General features: G+C 31.9%; 5 protein-coding genes across 6 annotated transcripts; 3 read left to right on the top strand and 2 right to left on the bottom strand.

The window, feature by feature from the left end:
• The first annotated feature begins 385 nt into the window (after positions 1-385).
• LOC125076899 (E3 ubiquitin-protein ligase Su(dx)) lies at positions 386-9,165 on the top strand. 2 transcript variants are annotated; one of them, XM_047688632.1, is made up of 14 exons: positions 386-485; positions 679-760; positions 1,153-1,279; positions 1,577-1,864; positions 1,956-2,197; positions 2,399-2,616; positions 2,890-3,197; positions 3,431-3,633; positions 3,824-4,117; positions 4,357-4,857; positions 6,762-6,857; positions 7,008-7,160; positions 8,330-8,461; positions 8,784-9,165. In XM_047688632.1, the coding sequence occupies exons 3-14, from the start codon at positions 1,210-1,212 to the stop codon at positions 8,919-8,921; spliced, it is 2,643 nt and encodes an 880-aa protein (XP_047544588.1). In that variant the 5' UTR covers positions 386-485; positions 679-760; positions 1,153-1,209; the 3' UTR covers positions 8,922-9,165. The 2 variants fall into 2 exon arrangements, with proteins under 2 accessions (XP_047544588.1, XP_047544587.1); XM_047688631.1 differs by having other exon boundaries at positions 388-514.
• Positions 9,166-9,855: 690 nt separating this feature from the next.
• Positions 9,856-14,373, bottom strand: LOC125077431 (alanine--tRNA ligase, cytoplasmic). Its single transcript, XM_047689390.1, has 2 exons — positions 14,249-14,373; positions 9,856-12,926 (listed from the first exon to the last, which is right to left on the bottom strand). Exon 2 carries the CDS (start codon positions 12,912-12,914, stop codon positions 10,011-10,013), a length of 2,904 nt encoding a protein of 967 aa, XP_047545346.1. The 5' UTR covers positions 12,915-12,926; positions 14,249-14,373; the 3' UTR covers positions 9,856-10,010.
• A 1,408-nt stretch (positions 14,374-15,781) lies between these two features.
• On the top strand, positions 15,782-17,410 carry LOC125077072 (transcription termination factor 3, mitochondrial). The gene is made up of 3 exons (XM_047688863.1): positions 15,782-16,602; positions 16,796-17,010; positions 17,133-17,410. Exons 1-3 carry the CDS (start codon positions 16,076-16,078, stop codon positions 17,408-17,410), a joined length of 1,020 nt encoding a protein of 339 aa, XP_047544819.1. The 5' UTR covers positions 15,782-16,075.
• A 9-nt stretch (positions 17,411-17,419) lies between these two features.
• LOC125077070 (endoplasmic reticulum-Golgi intermediate compartment protein 3) lies at positions 17,420-21,635 on the bottom strand. Its single transcript, XM_047688862.1, has 8 exons — positions 21,258-21,635; positions 21,029-21,187; positions 20,809-20,945; positions 20,665-20,738; positions 20,393-20,558; positions 19,544-19,733; positions 17,644-17,845; positions 17,420-17,561 (listed from the first exon to the last, which is right to left on the bottom strand). The coding sequence occupies exons 1-8, from the start codon at positions 21,349-21,351 to the stop codon at positions 17,426-17,428; spliced, it is 1,158 nt and encodes a 385-aa protein (XP_047544818.1). The 5' UTR covers positions 21,352-21,635; the 3' UTR covers positions 17,420-17,425.
• On the top strand, positions 18,371-18,871 carry LOC125077073 (reactive oxygen species modulator 1). The gene is made up of 2 exons (XM_047688864.1): positions 18,371-18,590; positions 18,676-18,871. Exons 1-2 carry the CDS (start codon positions 18,460-18,462, stop codon positions 18,782-18,784), a joined length of 240 nt encoding a protein of 79 aa, XP_047544820.1. The 5' UTR covers positions 18,371-18,459; the 3' UTR covers positions 18,785-18,871.
• Positions 21,636-23,350: the final 1,715 nt, after the last annotated feature.

Genomic DNA, 23,350 nt, shown 5'->3' on the forward strand with positions numbered 1-23,350 from the left:
TTAATTAAGATAAACAGGTCATTCAAAATCCTGTACAAATAATATCGGTTTAAAGACACTTGTTGAAATTATTTAAGTAACATATTTAATAATGTAAAAAAATAAATTAACAATATTTTTTATTTGATTTTGATATACAAGTCATATTGATATTTATTAATATTAATTCTACTCCTATTTGATTCTTTGGAGCTTGTTTTTTTTAGGTTTGAATAATAGTTTAATTAAAAAAATATTTTGAAATAGAATTTTATAATTGATACGATTTACATCATAAATAATATCGCCTTTATATTTCATCAAATTATATGTTAAATAAAATTAAATCTCTTCTAAGCCCGCATGAATATGTTGTGTTTGTTTTATCTGTGAGCTCATAGCACTTTTGAGGTTTTGAGTCGAAATTAACACAATAAAGTGAATATGTATAGCATACAAAGTTAATCTGTGAAATAAGAAATTAGTAATCTGTTTTGTTGGTGCTAGTAAGTTGCTTAAAAAGTATATCCAGTAGGTAATTACTAACTTGTGACTAATAAATTTCAGTATTATTTTGTTTATAATTACAGCTTAGTTGTTTGGCGAAACATCATATTTACAAAATAAAACAGTTCATTGTTTTTGACAAACTTGACCATTGTGTAGTGACAACTGATTCTAAAGTCTATTTCCTTTCAGTCTTAACTTCTTCAGAAAGATAAGGAAAAACGATAATGACCTAATCGGAAAAAATTGCATACATCGGCTTTACTCAAAATTGGTAAATATTTATTAATTTAATTATAAAGTTGGCTCTCGTGATCAAGTAGTACCGTAATATTAGTTTGTAAAAAATCTAAGAAATTTATTGTTTGTGAATGTTTATTACGTAGAGTTAAGTGCTTAATAAAATTATTCAGCAGATTATTCATAATCAATATTACTGATTGTGACGTATTTTTAAATACTATATAGTTTGTATAATGAAATTGAAATCAGTTTGTCTTTAATTATCAATTAAAACAACAACTTATCACTTCATGTTTTAATACTTTATATGATATAATGGTGAGTTGTTACTTTAACAAACTTATTTGTTAAAGTAACAACTCAAAGTACTGTACAATATTATATGTTAGAAAATTATAATAATAACTATTCAATTACTTACAGATTTATAATGTGGAAAAGTTAATTGTCCAGAAAACATTATGAAATAATCATATCACTATGACAGAAAGCATTACAACACTTACTGCTCCAATTTCTCTATCAACATATCATCAGCTGAGTTTAACTGGTAAGTATTTGAACAATTATTTGTTCTTTCTGGCTTAAATTATTAAATTTTGTGTCTTGATGTATGAGTATTTTCAATACTGTGCTATATTTTGTTTTTTATTTATATATGAGTCAATTGTTTTTATCTATACAAGAACCAATTGATTTATAGGATTGGATGCAAATATACAGAATGATAAAATACTAAATTCAGTCATTTGTTGAGTCATGTTTCATAAGAATTAATTAATTATACCTAAAATGAACAAAATATGCAAAAATATATCATTCTAATTAAATCAATTTCATATTTCAGTTGAATCAGCTAGTATCCGTAATTCTGGACTTTTTAAACCAAATCCCTATTTGCAACTTATAATAGATGATAATATTTCAAGAAGAACTGAGGTCATAAAAAATACATTGCATCCAAAATGGAAGGAAGAATTTACAGTTTTGGTTACACCTCTATCTCAACTAGTATTGCGACTGGCAGACCACCACAGTTTTCGAAAAGATCACATTATTGGCGAGAAAAAAATAAACTTCTTAAAAATTCTTCTTTATATCAATGGAAAATGTGAAAATGTGGAATTAAGTATTGGTAAACATGAAGTCAAAACATCATTTTGTTAGTATACAGTTTTTATGTTGAAATAAATTTGTGTACGACTAATATTGCTGCTTTATTTTAGATTTGATGAAGAGTGTTTCTCAGGATAATGCTTCTAATGGAAACACAGAAGTGAAGGCAGCTGAGTTAGTGTTGCTCTTAGATGGCTTAAGAATTGACCCATCCATTTTAAATCAGTCACATGAAGCATTAGGAGAAACTAGTAATTCCCAAAGCCCCCTTAGTGAAGGTGTTCGATGCAGGTTTAGAATAAGAAATAATTTAGAAAACCAGAGGTCTGTGGTGCATCTTCGAGCATTGCGTGTATGTATAAATAAGTAATATTAAAAAAAAAAAAACTCTTAAATCTTTTTTTACTATGATAAAACTTGTATTAAATGAAACTTGTTGGGCAAAGATGATTTGTGCAGCAATTTATAATTGTGAAAAACTAATTATGATAGTTTTACTGTCAATTACTCATTTTCAATTAGTGTATTATGCTAAATCTTCTAAATATTATAGCCCCCACCGGGTCCGCCTCCACTGAGCAATGGCGCCGTGTCCGTGAGCGCGTTGGAGAGTGGCGCTGGCCCCTCGCGGCAGGATGAGCCGCCCGTCGCGCCCGTCGCTACGCACCTCGCGCCCGCCCCCGCCGCTACCCCCTCGGCGACCGCCGCTCCCACTGCCGAAGAACCTCTGCCACCAGGGTGGGAAATGCGTTACGATGTTTATGGGAGACGGTAGGATATTTACCAGACATTTTTCTATAAATCCATATATTAACTTAATCTTTATCTGGTCCAATTTCATATTTTGCTTAATGGGGCGTTTGCTACGAAATCAACTCGAAAGGGAAAGAAAAGGGGCCCTTTAAATATTCGTGCTCGTTCCTGGACTTGTCTCTCGTCATTCGCGCTACTGTGTAAATGCAACTTAAGACATCAAAAAAGCGCTTATGTTATGTTACCTTAATCAATGACGAAAAAAAAAAAAAAAACTGCAAATATTCATAGGTACTATGTGGACCACAACACGCGGTCGACGTCCTGGGAGCGGCCGCAGCCTCTGCCGCCGGGCTGGGAGGTGCGGCGCGACGCGCGCGGCCGGGTGTACTACGTGGACCACAACACGCGCACCACCACCTGGCAGCGGCCCGACACGGAGCGTCTGGCGCGCTTCCAGCACTGGCGCGGCGAGCGTCGCCATGTAGTGGCGCAGGGCAACCAGCGCTTCCTCTTCCCGCCACCGCGCCCGCACGCTACGCACTCGCAGCCGCTGCTCCTGCCCGAGCCCCTCGACGCAGACCACGACCCGCCCCCAAGTAGGATCACTGTTCACAAACTATACTTCAGTATTCGAATTGAAGTTTCAGTATTGTATATGTGTCAGTCGGCACTTTTATGTCCTCAAATTTACTTCTCATCGAAGACTACAGTTAAAATTTTAAATGACAATCAATCAAGAAAGTACCACTTTACTGTAACGAATGGAAGAATATCAACTTGAACAAATGGACGTAAATGGCTAAACTAATATTACAAAATATGAAATCAGGCGGAAGTGGCGCGAGCGGCCCGCCCGCAGCGCCCAGCGCGGCGCCGAGCGCAGCGGGCGCGGCGGGCGCGGGCGCGGGCGCGGCGGACGAGGCGCTGGGCGCGCTGCCGGCCGGCTGGGAGCGCCGCGTGCAGCCCGACGGCCGAGTGTACTTCGTAAACCACAAGAATCGTACCACGCAGTGGGAAGACCCGCGCACCCAGGTACAGTCGCAACCTGCACGTGAACTTGTGTTATGTGCGAAGTTCACATGTATCTCTACAGTACACTGTATGGTACTGAAGAACAACCTTTTCATAGCAGGACTGAAGACTTTGATCGGCCGTCAGCTGGATATGTTTAAATATACATTTTTTTAAAACAAAATAAATTTAAAGGGCAATATATTTTTAGGGACAAGAAATCAGCGCGCTAGAGGAGGCTCTCCCCCCCGGTTGGGAGATAAGGTTCACAGAGGAGGGCACGCGATACTTCGTTGACCACAACACGCGCACCACCACATTCCAGGACCCAAGGCCGGGCGCGCCGAAGGGTCCACAAGGGGCCTACGGCGTACCCAGAGCCTACGAACGCTCCTTCAGATGGAAACTTAGTCAATTTAGATACCTATGCCAGAGCAACGCTTTACCCAGTCACATAAAAATTACGCTATCGCGGCAGACACTTTTCGAAGATTCGTATCATCAGGTAAATTTATCGTTTAATCATCTAACGTAAACATGACATTCAAAGCTCTAGATTTTATCAGTTGTTAATCAACAGTCGGCTTATCAGTTGGACTCATTTAAATGTGCGTAATTGTATATCATCTAGCGAGCTGTTCAAAACTGATAATTTACTTTGTTATTTTTACCCCACTGTTATTGTAAATACCTTTAATTGACTGAGTTATATACTATATTTTTTTTTATTTCTTTACTCTTCAGATCATGAGGCTACCTGCATACGAACTTCGGAGACGATTGTATATAATATTCCGCGGCGAAGAAGGCTTAGATTACGGAGGAGTTAGCCGTGAATGGTTTTTCTTACTATCCCACGAAGTTCTCAATCCAATGTACTGCCTTTTTGAATATGCAAACAAAAATAATTATAGTCTTCAAATTAATCCAGCCAGTTATGTTAACCCAGATCACTTACTTTATTTTAAATTCATAGGAAGATTTATTGCAATGGCTCTGTACCATGGAAGATTTATATATTCCGGTTTCACTATGCCTTTCTATAAGAGAATGTTAAACAAAAAACTGACAATGAAAGATATAGAATCAATTGATCCAGAATTTTATAACTCGTTAGTTTGGATTAAAGACAACAATATCGACGAGTGTGGCCTTGAAATGTGGTTTAGTGTAGATTTCGAAGTTTTAGGACAAGTGATACATCATGAATTAAAACCGTCGGGTGATAAAGAACGTGTTACAGAGGTATGTTTCTTACATAATAGATAACCCGTCAAATTAAAATAACCCATTGAATCGTAAAAAAATGTTTGCATCACTTAACAATTTATTAATGTATGTAAACATTTACAATAATAATATTTATATATTACTCGGGTTTTACCAATGATCATAGCTGATGTCTGAATCATGCCCGTGATCACGACAAACATCCGGTGAGAGCGATTAAAACAAAGTTTATACAAATATTTATATTTATTATTAGGTGTTAAATTTAGTAATTATAAATTTAAATGGCTATGGCTATGGCTATGATTGATAAATTCATCTTATTAAATTGACTGTTAAAAAGCAATTAAGATAATATTACAAAATTGGGCTTATTGCTATCACATTAGATTTTTTTTTTTTATCTAAACAGATATAAAATTAGTAAATATTCGAATGATTGAACCTTAGCAAAATTTAAGTTGTTTTAGCTTCAAAACAAATACATTAACTTTAACTAGACTTTTCTGTAACGTTTAATTAATGAAATGTAAAAAATATGTTGGTATTATATCTACAAACAATATATCTTCATAAAATCTGTCGAGAGAGACTTTAAACTTTCGAAAGCTTGTGAACCGAAACACACAGCTTTCGGTAGATCTATCGAAATTCATATAAGTTAAATTATAAGAAGTCTAATTTGTTTTTTCACGCAATAGGAACGTTCAACGTTCAGAACGATACGCGGCCTCTTATTCGGGATTCTTACCTACTATAACCACTACGATGTCCGTGTTCGGTACGGTTCGGAAAGACTACCGGATCGTGTTAATATAGAAACCCGCGGCCCGACCCGTACTTAGCTTTGCTCCTCTGGGCCGCCTTAAATAGGACACGCGCGACCCTAGGGATACGCTTTAATTTTTAAGCCCCAGGTATCGAAGGTGAGAGGGCCGAGCCGAGACGACATATACGTCGTTTCCACTCTTTGTCCGTTTTTAGACCATGACGGTTTCATAGAAAGAGGCTAAGGCCTCCACGCAGAAAAACTAACCTAACCTAACCGAAAGATCATAAAGTATCAAAATTGCATACGTTCTATTGTAAGTTGAATCAAGTTCACAATCTTTCAATTTACAGTTACTCGCGTGCTACTTTATAATCTAACGTAAAATTATAATAGAATTTTACGGTAATATTTATATGTCACCGTAAGATGACAAACATCGTTAGATTACAATCTATCTCGTAGATTGTAAACTGTCGAAATATTGTGAACCGTGAAATATGATTGTAATATATTATTATTTATCTAGTTATATTATATTTCGCGCAATTGAAAACTGTCGATAGATTGTGAACGTTTATTCAATTTGCAATAAAATATAAACAATTTCGATAGTTCATAATATTTCGGTTAGGTTAGGTTAGAGATTTTATAATTTAACTGAAATTTACTTCTATAGATTGTAAGCTACCGAATAATAACGGTGACATATGATTAGTCGCTCTTACAATAAGACCGGCCAATCAGGAAGAGCTTTCGATAGTTGACAATTTGACGCGGGACAAATTGAAACTTCGATAGATTACAATATAGCGAAAAATAATGCGTTAAATTGCAATCATATTTCACGGTTCACAATATTTTGACAGTTTACAATCTGACGAGATAGATTGTAATCTAACGATGTTTGTAATCTTACGGTATCATATACATTTAATTGTCCATGTATGATTCATGCTGTAATTTCGTTTTAGAAGAATAGTAACTACTGAGTTCTTCTCATTGAATATACATTTTTATCAAGTCGTAGTAATATATTTAATTGAATAGTAACGTAGTATTGTTAAATCTTTTACAATTCGTGTGGCACGGGTATTAATTGTTCGTCGTGTATTTTTTTATATTGGGAGTAAAATTTGTTTTCTTTCAGGCTAATAAGGAGCAATATTTACAATTAGTTACACAATGGCGTATGACACGAGGAATCGAAGAACAAACGATCGCTTTTCTTGACGGTTTTAACGAGGTATTCTAGTTTATTATATAAGTTTTAAATACAATTTACGTTTGATACGACACACTCGATCCAGCATTACTATGATGCCAAGTGTTTCTAAAGAGTATAATTATAGAATTTCTCATCTAAACGATGTGACGATGTCATTGAAATTTGCAGGTGGTACCGTTGGAGTGGTTGAAGTACTTCGACGAGCGCGAGCTGGAGCTGATGCTGTGCGGCATGCAGGAGGTGGACGTGGACGACTGGCAGCGGAACACCATCTACCGCCACTACACGCGCACCAGCAAGCAGGTCGCTTGGTTCTGGCAGGTTGGCATTACTCTTTATAAAATCTGTAGATAGATATTACACAAATCTTCATAACTTTAGTTTATAATACTAGTGTAAAAATGTTGTATTTTTTTTGTGTATAATGACAATTTTTTTTAAATTCTTAAAAAACTAATTGTGATGATGATGTCGTGTGACCGATTCTGGTCATAGCACCCACTCTTCAAGGGAAACGAGCCAACTATGCAGGATATGTTATAGTGCCCAAGTGAGTGCGTCAACACAGTTCACTCTGCTTCGTCATTCGTAATCCGATGGGGCAGTAAATCCGACATGACCGCATAGAATTGGGGCGCAAATTAACGACTTCCGAGGAATGTTCACACTTCCGACTTCCAGACTTCGGGCTGTCACTGAGAATTTTTTCGACAGAAAAACCCAATAAGTTTTTATCGGCCCGACCTGGGTTAAAACTAGATTTTCAGGATCTGTGACCTTATATACAGCTACTACGAGGCATTAAAAAAAATACTATATAAAATTCTAGTACATACACCTAATTCCAATAGAAGGGGAAGGTAGAGCAACTATACGATAATAATATTCTATAATAATAGCACTGTCATATTTTTTTTATGCTACATAACTTTTCCACTTAACTACTAATACCCATTAAGTTCCTGCCCAGTGTCGCTGTCGAAGTCATAAGGTTGGCAAACTCCGACAAAAAACTTCGTCGACATTGAAAACTATTTTTTTGCACTAATATCAAAGATTATTCAATTCAATTCTTAGTTTAATAGCTTTTAATTGTGCCGACAGGGCACAGATTACCAAAGATTATTATTAGATCTCAATCTATAATGTCACGCAAATTTAAGGTGACAGTTGTTTTTTACCTTACCTGTGATTGGATTTGGCCAAATATATTAAGTACCTTATAGAATCTCGAGGGCCTGAGTTTGTCTTAAAACATAAAGTAAAAAGTTTTTAGCTAAGAAATTCTTGGAGTTAAGTATTTGGCAACGTTGACATTTCCTCGCCTCTGAATGTATTGTATGTATGTATTTATATATATGATTTAACTGTTCACAGTGAATATAAAATATCTTCTCGTGCTAGAGCCATTTTTAATTTTCATAGCTTCATAAAATTTATTTCTTCCTCTAAACAGAGGATGGTTACTGATACTCTGTGCATAATTTCAGTTTGTGCGACAAATGGACAACGAAAAACGGGCAAGATTGCTGCAATTCGTTACAGGAACTTGTCGAGTGCCAGTTGGTGGATTTGCTGAGCTTATGGGTTCTAATGGACCTCAACGCTTCTGTATAGAAAAGGTAAGGAGGACTGGAAGGTGATTAACTTTAAATTTATACCTTACCTTAATAAAATATACATGTCAATGTAAGGTATACATTTAAACTCTACATTTAATTTCACTATGAAGAGGTGATAAACAATACAATAATCACAACCTGAACTTGCAATATATCCTTACATAATAAGCTGATGGAACACTACATTATTAATAGCCTGCCAATTCAGTTTGGTTTTTAAAATTGAACATTTTTAGTTATTGGTTACTAGTAAGCATTATTAAAATTTTATATGTATTAATAATACTAACTACGAATTATTTTAATTCTTTAATCAATCTAGGTCGGAAAAGACACATGGCTACCGAGGTCACACACATGCTTCAATCGCCTTGACCTACCGCCTTATAAAAGTTACGAACAGTTGTGTGAGAAATTGAACTATGCGATCGAAGAAACGGAAGGATTTGGTCAAGAGTAAATAAATTTTGCTAGTAGCACTAGTAGAATATTGTAAATTATTAATACTTTAATTTAAATGCACCAACCTCCATGAGAGGTTTTGTTCAATTGGAATTGGTGCCGTCGTAAAAAGACCAACCAAATACTTGTATGAATATTTGTTTATTAAACAATAATTTTATTGTGTAGATATCTTTTAGTGTATTATGTCAGTTATATAAGATATATTTTGTTTGAACTATATTTATAAAGTTCGTCTATAAAGTTCAATAAAAATCTTTGAAATGTAATTTGTTTTATTCTTTTTTTAATTTATTATTATTTATCACAGTGTACTAAAAGAGTTGTATACATATAATACAACTTTTATAAGCAGAATAGCATGTCCACATATCTTTTTTTCAATGTTTCAATATACGAAATCATACTTGGCCTTCTATATATACTATACTTATATCTGATATAAACTATTATTGCATATCGATAGTCCACTATCGATAGACTATCGATAGTTAAGGTGTTAGAGATAGTATCCATAGTATTGTCACGTGTCAATACAAAGCAATACTATCGATAGTATTACTTTTAACCTAAGCTATCGATAGGAGCAATAGTATCGCTTCTACCAATAGTATTGCTTACAGAGAGCTAACGATACTATCGATAGTATTGCGCACGGAGAGCTATCAATACTATGGATGGTACTATCGATAGTTCAGTAACGCTGATATAAACATACATTGTTGTTATAGGAAATTGAACTAACGATTTTACTAGCAACGAGTACTTTGAAAAATAATATGTAAAAAAATCATATTCAGTTATTTTTTTAATACATATATATAAAATATATTGTATATAAATTTAATATATAGTACAATTATTTTTATTATTTTAAACATGATGTTTAAAATTCTTCTTAAATAAATTCTTAAATAAAAGTTAAATTTAGTTTTAATAAATTTTATTTCTGCTAATTTACAAATAAAAGGCGATTATTTTACGAAAGTATGTTTCTAAAATCACTGCCAATCATAAGTGTAGCAATAAAGATACATTTTTTTTACTATAAAAAGAAATAAATAACAAAATTAAACTGCATTCTTAATTAATACAATTTAGAAGTAGCAAATTCGCGTGCCTTTTTAATAGCATCATCTAAAGCCCTGATATTGTTTCCAGAGGCTTGAGCAGATTCTGCCTTACCACCACCTTTACCACCAATAATGGGTACAATGGATTGAATCCACTCAGATGCTAGTAAGCCTTTTTCAATAAGGTTTTTAGGTACAGCTACCAAACAGAAAATTTTATTTGAGTCCTCATCAACAGAGAAAAACATTGCAGCTGAATTAGGCTGTAACTGCTTTACTTGTTTTAAGGCAGCATCTAATGCTTTTGTATTACTATACGCCTTTAGCTCTTCTATGATTATTTCCGACGATTTATCCCCCAAACATAATTCCTTCGCTTTTTCAATTACTAAATTGATAGTCATTGCTTTAGCAGCTCTTTCTTTGTCATCTAATTGTTTCTTTAAATTCTTAAGCATAGTTCGTAGCTCTTCTTTCTTCCAATAAGATATCTGGGCCTGAGAGACATCATTTGTAAGGTCAACAATTTTTTTTACAATTTCCTTCTGATTAATATTTTCACCTTGTTCTTTTATGAAATTAGCAATGTTATTTACTTCATTTTCCAGAATGCTCATTTTATTAATAGCTTTCAATGCTTCAGGCCCAGTTAATGCTACAATTCTGCGAATACCTTTTGCAATTCCTTCTTCACTTACGATAACATATTCACCAATATGTCCAGTTTGATGTAAGTGAGAACCACCACAAAATTCGACGGAAGTTTCAAAACCAGTTGATGCATCTGGATTTTTTTCCAACTCATCAACTGAAATGCCAACTGAAACCACACGGACTGGATCTGGGTAATGTTCATCGAACATGGCACGAAGACCTTTTATTTTTTTAGCCTCACTCAAACTGGTGTGTTTTGCGTAAACACGCTTGTTATCACTTATAATTGATTTTATTTCGTCTTCTGTGTCTTTTATTTGTTTAACAGTCATGGGACCTTTATTAGTAAAATCAAATCTAAGGCGATCTGGCATCACAAGGGATCCTCTTTGATCAGAATCATTTCCAAGCACTTTTCTTAAAACATTATTAAGTATATGTGTTCCTGTATGATTGTTCATAACTAATCTCCGTCTTTCTGTGTCTATATGCAGTGTAACTGTATCTCCAACTTTGAGTGTACCTTCAATTTTACCTATATGAAGAACATAACCACCCTTTACCTGAACATTAGTAACTGTAAATTCTACACTGTCATCGTCAGACTTTACCATATAACCTTCATCAAATATTTGCCCACCCTGCTCTGCATAGAAATTTGTTTTGTCTAAAATAACACCACATTCCTGGCCACTACTGACCTCATTTACGAATTGTTTGTTACTGCGTAATGATAAAATTTTTGCAGAGCATGGTGCAAACTTATATTCAGCATCTTTATCAGTGGAAGATGGAACATAATTATATTTAGGGGAATCATCTGTGACGGGCACTCCACTTTCCTGTAAATGACTAATAGCATGTATATCTAATGCCAATAAATCTTCCTGGCCTAAAGTTTTTCCTTGTGATGATAATTGAGATTCTTTTTTTGCTTTTTCATAACCTTCCATGTCAATAACCAGATTATTTTCTTCACACATTAATTGTGTTAGATCAATTGGAAAGCCATAAGTATCATACATACGCCAAGCAACATCTCCAGGTACAGATTTAGAATCACCAAGTTTCTCTATTGTTCTGTTAAGCAAATTCCGACCTCGAGTTAATGTTTTCAAAAACTGAATTTCTTCTTCATTAATAATTTGAACAATTGATTCTGGATCTTTTTTAATTTCAGGAAACACGTCACCAAGTAATACTACAACAGTATGTACCAATGAAGCGAAAAATCCTGGTTTGGCATTTAGTTTTTCTGATGCAAATCTTACTGCTCTTCTTAAAATTCTACGGAGTACATAACCTCTGCCAGTATTATCTGGGTGACCACCATCAGATAATGCAATTGTTAATGTTCTTGCATGGTCAGCCAGTACACGGTAAGCCATATCAATACCATCCGTGTCATCAGAACCTACTTTACCAGTATAAGGTCTTACTTTAGTGCCATTTTCAATGGCTTTAAAAATAGGCATGAAGAAATCAGTATCATAATTTGCTCTTTTATTTTGAATTACAGAAACTAATCTTTCTAATCCCAATCCACAGTCAATGTGCCTTTTGGGCAATAACTTTAATGATCCATCAGTTTCTCTATTAAATTGAATGAAAACCAAGTTCCAAATTTCGAGCACATCAGGATCATCCATATTAACAAGATGAGCAGCATCTCTTCCACCGATCCGATCATAATGTAATTCAGAGCATGGTCCACAAGGTCCTGTTTCACCCATTTCCCAAAAGTTGTCTTTCATATTCCCAGGTAAAATGTGCGATTCTGGAACTCCTAAATTTAACCAAATATTCTTGCATTCTAAATCTGGTTCCAGACCAGATGACTCATCTCCCCCAAAATATGTTACATACAATCTATCACCTGGAAGCTTATATACTTGCGTTAGAAGTTCCCAAGCCCATGCACATATTTCGTTTTTAAAATAGTCACCAAAAGACCAATTTCCCATCATTTCAAAAAATGTATGATGATATACATCTTTTCCTACATCATCTAAATCATTGTGTTTTCCACCAGCCCTTATACATTTTTGAGTATTTACAACTCTTACATATTGAGCCATATCAGAGTTGGGATCTACTGATCCTAAAAATATGGGTTTAAATTGATTCATGCCAGCATTTGTAAAAAGTAAGGTAGGATCATCCAAAGGAATTGTAGATGAAGAGTGAACATACTTATGGCCTTTATTGATGAAAAAATCTATAAAAGCTTTTCTTATTTCACTTCCAGTCATTGAAGTATCCATTATGGCGTTGACCTAGAAATATAAAGAATGCTATTGTTAATTTTTAATTTTTTTTAGCTGGAAACGAAAATTATATTTAAAATTAAATTGAAGTCATTGCTTCAATATGTGGTAACATAATAAGACTTTTTTTAATTTTGTTATTATTAGATGTCTTGTTAATGTCTATTCTTTATGAAAAATCATATTATACTACTGAATGACAAAATAAGTAATTTGTTTAATAAATTTTATACAAATAACTTTTTTTTTGTGCATAAATATGATATTACCAGAGCTAGGTAACATACTTAAGCAAAGCGTGTATTTCATAATACTTTGCTTAAATTAAAATACAAATTACAAATATCCTTTGGAACATTTTTAAAATATAAAATACTGAAATTGTGTATTTGAAAGTATTTTGTATTCAGACCACTTGTTTGAACAATTTTTTTTTCAAACCTCATAATTAACTTTCGCTCATAACAACTTTAACTTAAACACTTAAAAGTAACATATTGCTTACATAAACTTGGAATTTCGTTTTTTTTTATGAATGATTGTACAATTTCAATACAAATTGAATACTAATAAGTTTGTTTACAATGCAGCTTTTTGCTAAATGTATTTTAGAAATATATATTTAAGCAATAAGTATTTTAAAAAAGTTTCTTCTAAATTTTTTTAGAAGTAACTACAACATAAATACTAAATAAGTTTTTTAATTCAAATATTGCCCACCCCTAGCTATTGCATCATAAAAACCTATCTCACATTAATTATACCATATGGTCAATTTTAAGTGAATGTCACATAGTTATGGAGAAAAGCATAATTTCGTTTACAAATTGCCACCTACTTTTCAATGATGTATAATATTTAAAAAAAATATCTAGATTTTTAGTAAAATTACTAAAAAATAGGTAAATATTTAGAGATTAGCAAGAGTAACTAAAATTATATTAATTTAAATAATAGAAAATTGTAACTGAATGGGACCATATTACGTACCTGACTTATCAAATAAATTTTAAATATTTATTCAAGGGAATATACAATATATTAAGTATATTAATTGATAAAAGGTTATCTTAACACATATTATTTTAATGTATACACAATCAGAAACAGGAACTTAAAGCTAGTTAATTTTGTCACAAATGCTTCTACAGGTGACAAAATATTAAATTATTTATTTTATTATCCATATGGATCAGAGCAGTCAAATACAGTGAAAGTAAGTAACCTTTTGACCGAATAAAATTAATTGTGTATTTACAATTTGATTTCTTGAACTCGTAAAATCAGGCAGATATAGTTCATTATAAAATATAAATTGAAACACCAATTACCTTGTACTCGCACAACAAAAAAAATTGAATATTTTAGTTACTCCAGTGATAGAGCAATTAGAAACATGCTCCACATTGCACCACAGACTAACTACTTCAGTCTTCCGTCTAAATTTTAGATTCAGAGTGCAACGTTGACATTTAACAAGTATGCAATAAAATGACAACTCATGAACTCAAAAGTTCCTTTAAGTTGGCAAGGGGAGATAAATTTTATACATTTTTGCTTTTTAAACAGTTCTTTAACTGTCCTTCATTGCATTTTTTTTACTCAAATACTATCTCAACGAAGTATACTATAATTTTTTTACCTTTTTTTATTTTATACTTTCTAATTAGTTATTGATTGTTAGATTAAAAAAATATCTATTCATACTGAACTCTTTAATATTTTAATTCTAAAATGCATTATTTTATTGCTACTATATACATATTAAAATATTGTGAATGTCAAATTATTTTGCACCTAAAATGTATTTTAGACTTAATGAAAAAGGATGACATACTTTATTGTAACAAAGCATTTTGTTTTTAAATTTTATAAAGAAAGAAAAACATTTTTTGTTACTTTTACTACTGCATACTTTTTTCTTCTTTCCCAAAAATTGTTGGTTAGTTGTATTTGATAGTTTTCTGTTGAAATATAAATGAGCTTCTGGTAGCAATGATTATAATGCACCTCTTTATTTAGCTTATAATATTGACTGACCGTCATTATCGATGCTGCTGGTCCGTGGCAAAATCTCCAAAATGCGGCGAATTTTATAATTACGTGTGGATATTGGGGAATAATATTTAGGGGGATTGAGGGTATATAAGCCTAGAACTAAAAAAAAAAATTAAGTTAGATTCCAAAATAAATTTAAAGATTGAAATATATTTTGTAATAATATAATTAAATTTAGTTTAATGTAATTAAATTTGAATGATCGCGCTATTATAGGGTTGAGAAAGTGGAGATTTTTTTAATTACTAGGGAGGATTTCCTCTATGCATGTGGGGATGTGAGCTAAAATGCTGATGCAACAATGTTAATAATGGGAAATTTGGGTTTTCGCAATTGATACACTCTGACTTCTGAAGTTTTGAGTATTCTACTAGAGTTGGGCATAATAGTTCGCAACTGAGATCGCTCGGTTTAGTTCGCCGAACCTAAACGAACTAGTTCGCTCTTTTAGTTCTTCAGCTCCCAGCTGCTTACCGACTACCGAGCATCTGCGAGCTGACGAACAGATAAACTAAAACAGCGATCTGACTTTTATTGATTCAAAAAAAGATATGGACTTTAAATAAAAGATAAATTAAATGAATATTCATGAAATAGATTTTATTTATTGCAAACAAATAGGTTTATTATTTAGGTAATAATTAAAATACACTTTTAGTATTTTTGCTTTTATATTTTTATTAAGTTTCAAAATATAAAATAAATTTCAAAATAATCAACGATAACCTATACATATTATCTTTCTTGACAAGCATGTCAAGGAACCAGTAGTCCGTACCCCTAGTAAGTCGCAGAAACGAAATGCATTTCACTGAGCAGTGAGCGAGTGACATGTAGAATACCGCGCGAGCGAGCGAGACTACATTAGTTTATTAGCGCTACCTTTCCTCGTTCAGTAACGAACTAACGAACTATGGAACGAAAAATCGGAGATCTAGTTCGCGTAGTTCATCTGTGGGAGCGCTCTTTCGAACTAATTCGTTCGCTAACTACACAACACTATATTCTACATTATTTATGGATTTGACACTTTTTATTCAAGTGTAAAAATACAAATATACTATGTCTACCTAAAATAATTTTAATATTTGAATAAAAATATGTTTAGTATAAACATGGATTTGCGTCATTTGATTAGATTTACAATTGCTTCCAACGCTAACATCAAAATAAGCAGAAAGTTTAGTAGTGTAGTTTTGTCTAATTCTTTAGTAGGGGTTAAATATGATCAAAAGAACACCGTGCTCGAATCTGTGAGTGAAGATTTATCAGAAGTAACTCCATACTTTCCTGAATCATTTAATATAGCTGCTTATGTTAACAAATCTGAAACACTTCAAAACCTTATTAAATTAAATGTGAATCTTAGCAAGATTGAAAAGAAACCTCACATAGTAAACAAACTATTAAAAATGGATTTTGAAAAAGATATGAAAAACAACATATTTTTTATCAAAGATTTCGTTGATTCAGAAAATATTGGAAATTATATTACTAAAAATCCTCTTATCTTATGTGAAAGTATTGAAAACTTTCAAGTAAGAATTAATTACCTACAATCAAAAAAATTTAGTAATTTGCAAATACACGAAATAATAGCAAGAAATCCTTTTTGGTTAATGTTTAGGTAAGAGTATTCTTTTATTTTAAATAAAAATATCTTATGAACTTTGCACCTAATTTAGTATAACAGTAGTTTGTAGTTGTAGTTATTGTAAAATTAAATCATTTAATATATAAACTAATTATTAAAAATTGATAAAATTAATTAATAGGATGAGAATAATACTCAATATAATAAAAAAAAATATGATTTTCAGTACTGAGAGAATAGACAAAAGGCTAGGATATTTTCAAAATAAATTTAGTTTAAATGGGAATGAAGTAAGATTACTTGCAACAAAGCAACCAAAAATAATAACGTATAGTATTCAACACATCAATACAAATTCATTTGTTGTCAAAGAAGAAATGGGTTTTAATGATGAAGAGGTGAAAGCTTTACTACTAAATAAACCCAGAATATGGATGACAAGTAAGCCATGTATTCATTCATTTGGTCAAAATACTTATAGATAAAAATGCGAAATGAAAAGAAAGTTTGTATAATCAGAAACTTTATTAAAAATTTTAATAAGTCTAAAATATTTGTTTCAGGTCAAAAATCCTTGTTGGAAAGATTCAATTACCTCCATAATGTCATTAAGATACCCCATAGCTCAATATTGCATTATCCTAATGTGCTTCTTTGTAGAAATTTCAAGGTGAAACAACGTCATATGTTTTTGGAGACCCTTGGTAGAGCTCAGTATAATGCAAATAAAGAAAATTATATTCCACTGAAGGCTCTGATTGAAAACACAGATTCAGAATTTTGTAAAAATTATGCTAAATGTAATGTTGATGATTTCAATTTGTTTTTAAAGACTTTGTAATTTAGTATCTATCATTTAGCCTGCTTTGCCCAATACAATTTTGTTATGAAATGCATTAAGAGAGTGATACAGTAGTGTGTCAAATATACCGGCAACAGTGAAAACACCTCCAACTATTGCACAAATGTTTGTAGCAAAGTGACCAATTGACCTGAAAATAAAAATATTATTAAAGTTAAATTATTAATAAACTTTGTTTTTATTATATTTATTTTTGTTAAGTTTCTACATACCTTCCTTTTTCAGTATATTTCACCATTAGAGGTGACAGTTCATAACTAAAGAATGCCCCTGGCATTCCAGATTCTGTATTAACGTTGGAAACAGATTTTTGATGTCTCGTTACAGAGAACTGGTTAGTGTGTAATACAGTATTATCTAATCTAACATATACGGTTGGAACTATTTTTAAGTAATACTGAAACATAACAGCACCTGCAACAAGGTTAAAAAAAATAGGCTAGTTAATTTTTTAAATTTTAATACAGGTTGAAGAATTCATGTTTCTATGGATCATGGTTGGCCAAATCCGAATTTATATGATATATGGAAATATTACAAAAGTATTTAAAATTTTCCTATAATTTTTTTTTTTTTATCATAACTAATTAAATATATAAACAAACATATATAATTCAATATTACGCTAATGTATCATCATGTTTTAAAGTAACTAGTAACTTAATTAAATTTTTTGAAGTAAAAACTGTTTTAATGTATGATATTTGCAGCATTTTTAAAGTAGAAGGGCTGAATATAAGTTAAGGATAGTCAAGGCTAATGTTTTTTTTTATGAAAACTAATGTAATTATTGTATTTGGTGTTTATTTTTAAGTGTTGTATTATCTAAGTAGTGGAAACGATTTCGTGCTATTATTTTATTATCGAGGAAAAATAAAACTTAAGGTGCTAGGAACGTTATTTGGTAAAAATTGGACGATGTAACTTGACGTTTTTGACATTGACGTTTGACATAAGCATTAGTGTAAGATCAAATCTAAATCCTGTGAATTCCGTAAAGATATTTTGTATTTTTTAAAGCATTTATCATGCCAGTTCCCGGAGGCCTTTATCAAAATCAAGGACCTACTTGTTTTGATAAAATGAAAATGGGTTTTATGATAGGATTTTGTGTAGGCATGGCAAGTGGAGGTTTATTCGGCGGATTTACCGCTTTAAGGTTAATATATAAATTAGTATTATTTTAGAGAAAAATGTCATATAAAAAGTTAATAAAATATTTATGAAGTATTTTTGAATTACAGATATGGCGCTAGAGGCCGTGAACTAGTTCATTCTGTTGGCAAAGTAATGCTTCAGGGCGGTGGAACTTTTGGTACATTTATGGCAATCGGAACAGGAATTCGCTGTTGATATATTATAAATTCAAATTGTAAATACTATTACTTTAAAATGTAGTGACCTATTGGTTTAATTATAAATAAAGTTTCTTTTTAGGATTATGGTTATATAAATTATTTTTGTGTGAAGCAACTCAACTAAAAACTTTCAGTAATTACATATGCCAACTACAATAAAAGTATGTAGTTGGCATATGTAATTTATCTCTTAAACAATTCATTCATAAATAAACAACCTGTATTTTTTTGTAAGTTTAAGTTATGGAATATTAGAAATGTATAAAAGTAACAGTTATGCAGAATTTCTGTAATAATTTTAATGAATACAGAAAGACTGAATAAAATAAAATAAGACTCAAATTGAACATGTAAAATTAAAAAAAAAACAAAAATATTTTTTAATAATACGCCTATTTTATAATTTACCACATTTACTACTGTGTCAATTTGAATAGTCTTAGCAATAGATAGCAAAGCACCTGCGGAGCAGGATCACAAGCACTATAAGATGAAAAAATGTTTGTAAGAATAAATTGTTTATATTGATTTAATTTCAAGTGTCTTTGGAACTTATGAAATGGAATTAAAAAAGCTAATAATATTAAAAAGCAACTTTTAAGTAATGTCTGATTTCAAAACATTAACTTTAAGTAGACCATATCTCATTTCAACATGTCACAGGCACATTGTAAACATGCATAATTCTAGTGGCTTAATAAAACCATTAACAATTTGATTCAAAATTGAAATTTTGATACTTTAAAAATCTTACCTTCATTGGCTTGTCCAATTACACCATCAAGAGGAGCAGTATTGCCACTCTCTATATCTGTTCCAAATGATAAATGCTTAATTATATGTGTTGTGTTAAAAACTGAGGAGGAAAATGGTTGGACATCATGAACATGTACATGATTTATGGTAAAACTTTTGCCTGGTGCTATGTGGAAACTTCCACCAACCTGAAATATATTTGTTTTCATGTATGTGTCTGAGTCTTGCTCAAATTAAAATACGGAAAACTATTTTGAGTTAGCTTTACACAATAAAAATTACTGGTGATTAATTTATAATTAAGTTGAAGCAGCAACCTCCTTTCTTTCTGCAACATTTTGTTATAAATAAATTACATGTTGATAATACTTGGTAAAGTTACAATATTAACTTGACTACAAACAAAAACATGTAAAACTGGGTTCTATTTCTCTTTAAATTAGAGTGAATATGGGAAACCTTTCTAAAACAAAGTGATAGCTTAAATTATTAATAAATTAATAGTCAAGTTAAAGCAATGCTAGCTTCACTTCTTGCATATGCACTTATTCAAGTCAGCACAGCTGGTGACTCGCCTAGCAGGCAGAGAATATGTAGGGGGCACACTAAAGTTATATTTAAAATTTGTTGCAGTAGTGAATGAGTTAATAGATGTTATTAATATGTTACAAAATACTTGAGTAACATGAAATGTAATCATCTTACTGATATGGCTTTACTATCTTACTCCATATAAATTGTTATTTCTGATATATTTGATTATTATGATAAAGACATACTTGATATACCTGTATAATTAATATTACAATACAATAAAGCAGAAATCAAGTAGGTGATATAATAATACCCTATTAACTTCCATGTATCCATAAATCTGACAGCCTTCCTTGAGGGCCAGATTAGTTCTATCTAATGATTCATCATCTTTACATTGTTCAATAGTTGACAAGTCAGGTAATGCCCATCTTCTTAATCTATATGCTTCTTTGACATCATCACAAGTATTACAGCACCTTTAAAAAAAAGTTTGTATTTAATCTTGAAATAATATGCTTAGGGCATTATGTAAAATTATTTCATAAAATTATGGATTATTTAATGCAATACAAAAAAACTTACTGGGTTTCATTAAAAGCTGCACCATAGCAACTTCCACATGTGATCTTGGCAATCTTAGTAGTATTTTGCTTAACCTAAAAATAGTCAATTGTATGATAGCTAAAATTAAATCTAAAATTCATAGTTAAGAAAAATTAAACATACAGGTGACAAGACTGGAAATTCTTCTTTTTTAGGTTCTTCTATAGGTGTGCCATTCAGATCTAAACGTCTCTTATGTATATTGTGATCCATTTGAAGATGCTGTTCACCAGAAGAATCCATAGCATCTAATACCAAATCTATGAGATTGAAAATTTAACAAATTCAATTTGTTGAGTAAAATGTATATAGTACATAGAAATTTATAATGCAATATGCTTACAATCACAGGAAATCCTTGGTACTATTATGTCAAAATTTATTCTTAATTTATGTCCCCGTGATGTATCAACAAATAATTCTTCTGATATATTAGGTGATAAATATGTATGCATTTCAGATAGAATTAGTAGAACCATTATAACTGCACCCGTTATAGTAACTGAAACAAAAAAAAAACATTCAAATAATCCTCCAATAATATTAAATAAACAATAATAATTTATACTTACTAAATGCTCCTGTGGCTGTTTTTACTCTAAAGTCTTCTAAAGTTTTAGCATAAGCATCAAACTGCTTAAATTTATGTATAAATTGGGAGTCCATGATAATACCATAAAATTTTGGTAAATATTAGTGTACGAAAAATTGTAATAATCTATACAAATTATTGTACGTTGTTTTCGCCGATTTATATTCTATATAATATTATTAATACACTTTTTGTTTATAACAGTTTATTTTTTAGTTTAACATTACGAATAAAGAGCACTTAAATTTCTTTTTAATGCAATATTGCATTAATATCTGAATTTCGGCTATTTTATACTATTTTTCAATGGTTTGTCGCTTGTGGAATAAGAATGAAGAAATGCTGATGTTGTCTATATGTCAACTGTCAAGTGAAGTGTGAAGTATCAGAATTTTTTGTCACTGTCAAGTGTCATATTTCGACAAAAAAATATTAGTGTTTAATACGAGAAAATCAAGGATCAAAATTTAGTGTTGCCTATCGATAGTCCACTATCGATAGTCTATCGATAGTATGGTCACTTGACACTTGTCAATACTATCGGTAGTAGGGATAGCTACCCATGAGTACTATGGTATACTGTTGATATTATCGATAGTATCAATGATACTATCGATTTAGTCAGTACATAGGTGAACATCATGTCAATTGAGCGATAATCGATTGAAATTAGTCGACTTTTTATGGATAATTAATTTATTATAAAAAGAAATTAATAAGAGTCCAAATGAAAAACAAGTTTTAATCAAAGCTGATGATTTGATGATTTTTAATTGTTATAAGAAAAAAAAAAGTAAATTATTAGTGTAAATTCATTAAAATTGTATAATGCAAATTTATTATTGGTTCAAAATTAATCTTGTTAGTTAGGTCGTAACTATAAAGTCAATTAACGATTTATGACCTAACCTAAGGTTATCTGTGGAAAAAGCATAAGTAGTTTTGGCGGGCTTAAGGAAGATTACATTGGAGAAAAAAAAGTGCGTGTGTTTTATAATTGATCACAAAGATAAATATATATCATAAATTGATGACATAATGTCTACTTTTTAATAAATAGGAGTTTTTACAATATTGGTAAGCGTTTTATTTGTAATTTTTCATAAATAATAAAAAACACAGTTCATTACTTATTTATAGATAATGTTTTAAGCGATACACAAAATAGTACTTTTCACAAACGATTTTGTGCCTTATTCAGTTTGAAGTCTTTCTCGTAGATTTCACAATCCTAATAAGCTCTCATCAGCGCTCCTTGCTGGTGCTTTCAACGAAAAAACAAAAGCGTGGGGATCACTCGTTGGACGATAGAGATCGGGCTGGTTTTATAAAATCAGGGATCCGTAAACACCAGCTTACGGCACAATGGAGGTTCAATATTTGATCCTATTCTAAGCCCGCATTTGCGCGTCGTGGAGAGTCCTGGAGGATACTTAGACTTTGTAAGACAAATGTTACATATGGTTTGATATCTCATAACTTTCAATGAAGCCGAAAGTTCATGCACCGAATAGTGTAAGACGGCAGTATAGGTTAAAGTGCCTTGACGAGAGCATATCCGCTGAATCTGCTCTAGTTCAAGCCTGGACAGGGCCGCCGTAAGCGGGCGTGCAAAGCGTGCACCGCACACGGGCGGCACGCCCTGGGGGCGGCAAATTGAGCAATATATCACGTACCTAAATTAAGTCATGAAATTAAGACGCATTCGTAAACGTCCGTCGTCTGTTATCCTATGAAAAATAGTACTGGCGAAGTTAGGGGAATCCCCTATAAGCTTCCTTCTTGATTGGTAGGTACCTAGTTACTAGTACGCATTCTGACAATGTTTTGGTACATAAACAGTAACGATGACAAATTGAATTGCAATTATTTTGTTCATAGTTATTTTGACGTGTGTTTCGGGTGTGATTATAATTCAATCATAATAATCATAATAAGTGCTTAATAAATGTTTATCTTCGTTAATTTTTATTTTATTCCCCACCATAATAAGGAAACATTATTTATCCTTTTTTTTGACAAAACTCAATGCAGTCGTAGGGTGGCTTATCGCGGCGGGTATCGCGCCGTCAG

The sequence above is a fragment of the Vanessa atalanta genome, chromosome 3 (genome assembly GCF_905147765.1).
Source record: "Vanessa atalanta chromosome 3, ilVanAtal1.2, whole genome shotgun sequence".
Classification (NCBI taxonomy): Eukaryota; Metazoa; Arthropoda; class Insecta; order Lepidoptera; family Nymphalidae; genus Vanessa; species Vanessa atalanta.

What these genes read in the sequence shown, in the direction of transcription:
- LOC125077073 (XM_047688864.1), top strand. Translation starts at nt 18,460, where the DNA reads ATGCCAGTTCCCGGAGGCCTTTATCAAAATCAAGGACCTACTTGTTTT. An exon ending in GGCGGATTTACCGCTTTAAG is followed by an intron (nt 18,591 to 18,675) that starts GTTAATATATAA and finishes TTTGAATTACAG; the next exon opens with ATATGGCGCTAGAGGCCGTG.
- LOC125077070 (XM_047688862.1), bottom strand. Translation starts at nt 21,351, where the DNA reads ATGGACTCCCAATTTATACATAAATTTAAGCAGTTTGATGCTTATGCT. An exon ending in GCAGCTTTTAATGAAACCCA is followed by an intron (nt 20,559 to 20,664) that starts GTAAGTTTTTTT and finishes TTTTTTTTAAAG; the next exon opens with GTGCTGTAATACTTGTGATG. An exon ending in AATTGGACAAGCCAATGAAG is followed by an intron (nt 17,846 to 19,543) that starts GTAAGATTTTTA and finishes ACCTTGTTGCAG; the next exon opens with GTGCTGTTATGTTTCAGTAT.
- LOC125077072 (XM_047688863.1), top strand. Translation starts at nt 16,076, where the DNA reads ATGTTTAGTATAAACATGGATTTGCGTCATTTGATTAGATTTACAATT. An exon ending in CCTTTTTGGTTAATGTTTAG is followed by an intron (nt 16,603 to 16,795) that starts GTAAGAGTATTC and finishes TATGATTTTCAG; the next exon opens with TACTGAGAGAATAGACAAAA. An exon ending in ACCCAGAATATGGATGACAA is followed by an intron (nt 17,011 to 17,132) that starts GTAAGCCATGTA and finishes TATTTGTTTCAG; the next exon opens with GTCAAAAATCCTTGTTGGAA.
- LOC125077431 (XM_047689390.1), bottom strand. Translation starts at nt 12,914, where the DNA reads ATGGATACTTCAATGACTGGAAGTGAAATAAGAAAAGCTTTTATAGAT.
- LOC125076899 (XM_047688632.1), top strand. Translation starts at nt 1,210, where the DNA reads ATGACAGAAAGCATTACAACACTTACTGCTCCAATTTCTCTATCAACA. An exon ending in TCATCAGCTGAGTTTAACTG is followed by an intron (nt 1,280 to 1,576) that starts GTAAGTATTTGA and finishes TTCATATTTCAG; the next exon opens with TTGAATCAGCTAGTATCCGT. An exon ending in AACGCTTCTGTATAGAAAAG is followed by an intron (nt 8,462 to 8,783) that starts GTAAGGAGGACT and finishes TAATCAATCTAG; the next exon opens with GTCGGAAAAGACACATGGCT.